Here is a 3388-nt window from a genome sequence, read left to right as displayed (position 1 = left end):
TATGCCAATCCGCCTTTTTCCACATGAAGATTATTAGGTATAAATACCATTCCACTATGACTGATGGCATTTGGAAGCCTGATTGAGACTAGCAACCAGAAGCTACTGTCCGGACTATGCAACCCTGGCTGACTCCATTCAGTGCAAGTCATCAGAGTTTGCATTTAGTATATATACAAATTTAGCATTTTTTAATGTAGGTCGATTATTTTGACGGTAGACCTCAAGCCGAAAAATTGCGGGCACCCTTGTGTTTGACCATGTGGCGACGCAAATTGCTGGGGTCACTGAAGCGGGCGTTGCACTGCAGACACACACAAGGCTTCTCCCCGGAGTGAGTCCTCATGTGGATCTTCAGGCTGCGGCTCTGTGCGAAGCTCTTCCCGCACTGGACGCACACGTACGGCTTCTCGCCGGAGTGGATTCGCATATGCATGGTAAGCTTTGCCTTGTTGGCCATCGCAGGTGGCTCCTGCGTTTGGTGCGCTATTGGCTCCTTATGGCTGAAGAACCGCTCAGAGTCCAAGTTGTGTTGCAGTGGGAACTGTGCACCGAGGTTGCCCAATCGCCTTCCCTTGTCGCCGGCCTCTAGCGCGGCGTGCTTCAGGGACAGAGAGGCGGCCTGGAGGCGCTGGAGCCGTTCTGCATAGCCGTCTCTAACGAGACCTCCCCTGCTGTCCTGCGTCCCCTGCGAAGGGGCCCTCTCACTGGAGCCGCTGTTGAGGCTGAGTAGGCTGTCGTGGGTGATGCTGTGGTCCGGGGATAGCAAGCTCAGGGCCTCCAGTTCTGACGCAGTGAAGAGGGTGTCATTGCCGTCCGACGCCAGTGGGCCCTCCACTTGTCCGTGGACGCTCAGGATCCGCAGGTCACCGTCGTGACTGGACATGTGGGAGGAGCCAGGGGCGTCCACATGCAGACTCTCCGAGGTAGCGCCACGCTGCGTGCTGCAGTCTCCAAAGGCATCGCAGTCTTCTGCAGAGAGGAAAAACTGAAAGTTATAGAGAAAGTACTGCAATTATAAAAAATAATCTAAAATAACCCATGCAACCGCCAGAACTGATCAGCACAGCACGCAAGAAATTCAGAACCCTGAAGAACCATTTCGAACAAACGAAAAGTAGAAACTGATACATCATTACTAGATTAGAAAATTTGTATATATTGTAATCCAAAATAAATCCACCTATAAACGTTAATAGGTTATGACTGTTTTATGTTAACAGGTCACCATTGTTAACGTTTGTCTCTTTTGAAGTATAAATAAACCTTGTGTAGGATGAGACGTTTGCCAGTTGGCTCTCACGCCCTGGTAGTCTGGTGGCACACGGTTGTTAAACTGCTTGAACTGCATTCTACTTTTCCCTTAGACCTTTTGGTCTGAGTCTTTGTCCGAACACGAGCACTACCACAAGAGGGATCCCATACCATGAATCTCAGAGCATGGAATTATTTCATACTAAGGAGAGCATAGAATAATATAATACATTGGAATATAATGCTATCCTATAAAAAAACTAAGACCTATAACTAACCCTGCGTTGGCCTGGAACGCAGTTCCCAGTAACCCTTCATGCTCACCTACAGCGGGCCTGCATCCACCCATATCCTCCTCATCCTTGATAAATATTATGTCTGGGGTCTCCTGCTTTCAACATAGAGAGGGGAACACAAGGAAGTCAGATGTTGGCATTTGCATACAGACATTGATACGAAACATTGAATCATAAAAGGTGTGTGATTATATAGGTGTGTTGTGCCTACCTTTGCTGGATTTGTAACGGTGGAAGCCTCACTTGTGGATGGGGAATGAAAAGAGGAAATTCCAACCGCCTTGTTGTCCATCAGGGGCTTTAGAACTAATAATGACGAAGAATACATTGAAACACATACCAATAGCATTCAAAGGGCCAGAAAGGGGCATAACGAATTTGGATCAGGCATGTGTTCATCAGTAGGCTAGATAGCCCGTAGCCTACTGTGCCGTTATTATTCAATGTTCATTATTAAGCATGATTATTGTTATCATTACTATTTCCTATTACTATACGTAATTAAGGGATAATGAGCGTCTAAATCCTGAGCCATTGTACCGTCCTGTTTTCCACCTAATACAGCCGGAGATCAACTCACCATTTCCCTGTGATTTAGTCCTCGGTTTGCAGATGTTGGCTCGAGCCAGGGCGAAACGACTTGCCGCACGCGATGAATTTGATCTCGTTTGAAGCCGCAAAGAAAACAGCTCACTCCTCATCACCTTCATCCTCGTCCTCAGCGCTTCGTTTTCTTTCAGGCTCTGAGTTATTTGTAAGCGAAGGGTAGTCGAGCCTTCCGAGAACAGTTGGCTAATTTCAGATACGGCCGCTTTCGCAAGTACGTCCATTATGGACGAAAGCTGTTCTTCCAAAGTGGAGCCGCTTGGCGACATGTTTATTAACATATTTGACTACCGGCGAGAAGTAACAGAAACTGTGATTAAACTTCTCTTTTTCTTGTTTTCATTCAGTAAATTCAAAATATGTTTCAGTGCATTAACGCCACCGTCTGACTCCTATAATGTCTCGCTGCGGCTTGTAGGACGACATCCAACGTCCAAGTGCTGTCACGTGACGACAAGATGGCGGACGCGGTGAGACTCCTTAGCTGTGTCCCAGGGGACCTGTACGCAGGGCCGGCCCTGACCAATTTGGCGCCCTAGGCAAGATTTTTGCTGGCGCTCCCTACCCCTCTGGATCGCACAGTAAATTCGACTACCAATGTTCATAAACTCAGAGAAGCTACAAAGCTTTGTCTTTGAGACTCAAAACGTGAACACAAAACGTATTACAAACCTAGTAACAAGCAACGAATCATAAATACAATATGGTATGCATTAAATACTGCAGACGTTAGAACTTTTAATAATTAAACATTTTGCGGTAAAAAAAAGTATTGCAAAACAAGTGACAATGAATCACTCATACAATAAGGTATGCACAAAATACTGCAAAGAAATGAATGATGTTAACTAAAGGCATTGATAAGCAAAATAATAGATATCAGTTCAGATTCAAATTATTGTAAATACAATTAAATATGGTTTATCTAGTTTGGTTGTAACCAGAGATTAAACAAGCACTCAACTGAAGTGTAAAAATACAATAATATATTATTATATGGAAGATATTGGAAATGTAAGATATGTAAACTATCATCCAAATCAGCTTGAAATTAAACACTGCTCCAACAATGGTTGCTACAATGCATTGGATAATTTAAGGATAATACCCCCATTTTACTGTGGGTTACAAACTGTTATGGACCTATGTAAATAGCTGACATGTTTTGATTTTCAGTGAAGCGTGCGGACCAACTAGGTAAAGAGCTGCCGTTCCTTTTCTTTTTTTTAAAA

At 44.5% G+C, this 3388-nt stretch overlaps 1 protein-coding gene across 2 annotated transcripts; it reads right to left on the bottom strand.

The window, feature by feature from the left end:
- Positions 1 to 2780, bottom strand: LOC130390787 (zinc finger protein 35-like). Of its 2 annotated transcripts, none has more exons than XM_056600930.1 (4): positions 2131 to 2779; positions 1762 to 1856; positions 1579 to 1642; positions 1 to 972 (listed from the first exon to the last, which is right to left on the bottom strand). In XM_056600930.1, the coding sequence occupies exons 1-4, from the start codon at positions 2435 to 2437 to the stop codon at positions 224 to 226; spliced, it is 1215 nt and encodes a 404-aa protein (XP_056456905.1). In that variant the 5' UTR covers positions 2438 to 2779; the 3' UTR covers positions 1 to 223. The 2 variants fall into 2 exon arrangements, with proteins under 2 accessions (XP_056456905.1, XP_056456904.1); XM_056600929.1 differs by having other exon boundaries at positions 7 to 972; positions 1579 to 1645; positions 2131 to 2780.
- Positions 2781 to 3388: the final 608 nt, after the last annotated feature.

The sequence above is a fragment of the Gadus chalcogrammus genome, chromosome 10, assembly GCF_026213295.1.
Source record: "Gadus chalcogrammus isolate NIFS_2021 chromosome 10, NIFS_Gcha_1.0, whole genome shotgun sequence".
NCBI classification, from domain to species: domain Eukaryota; kingdom Metazoa; phylum Chordata; class Actinopteri; order Gadiformes; family Gadidae; genus Gadus; species Gadus chalcogrammus.
Note: the sequence above shows the minus strand (reverse complement) of the source record. Positions and strands in the feature narration are given on the sequence as shown.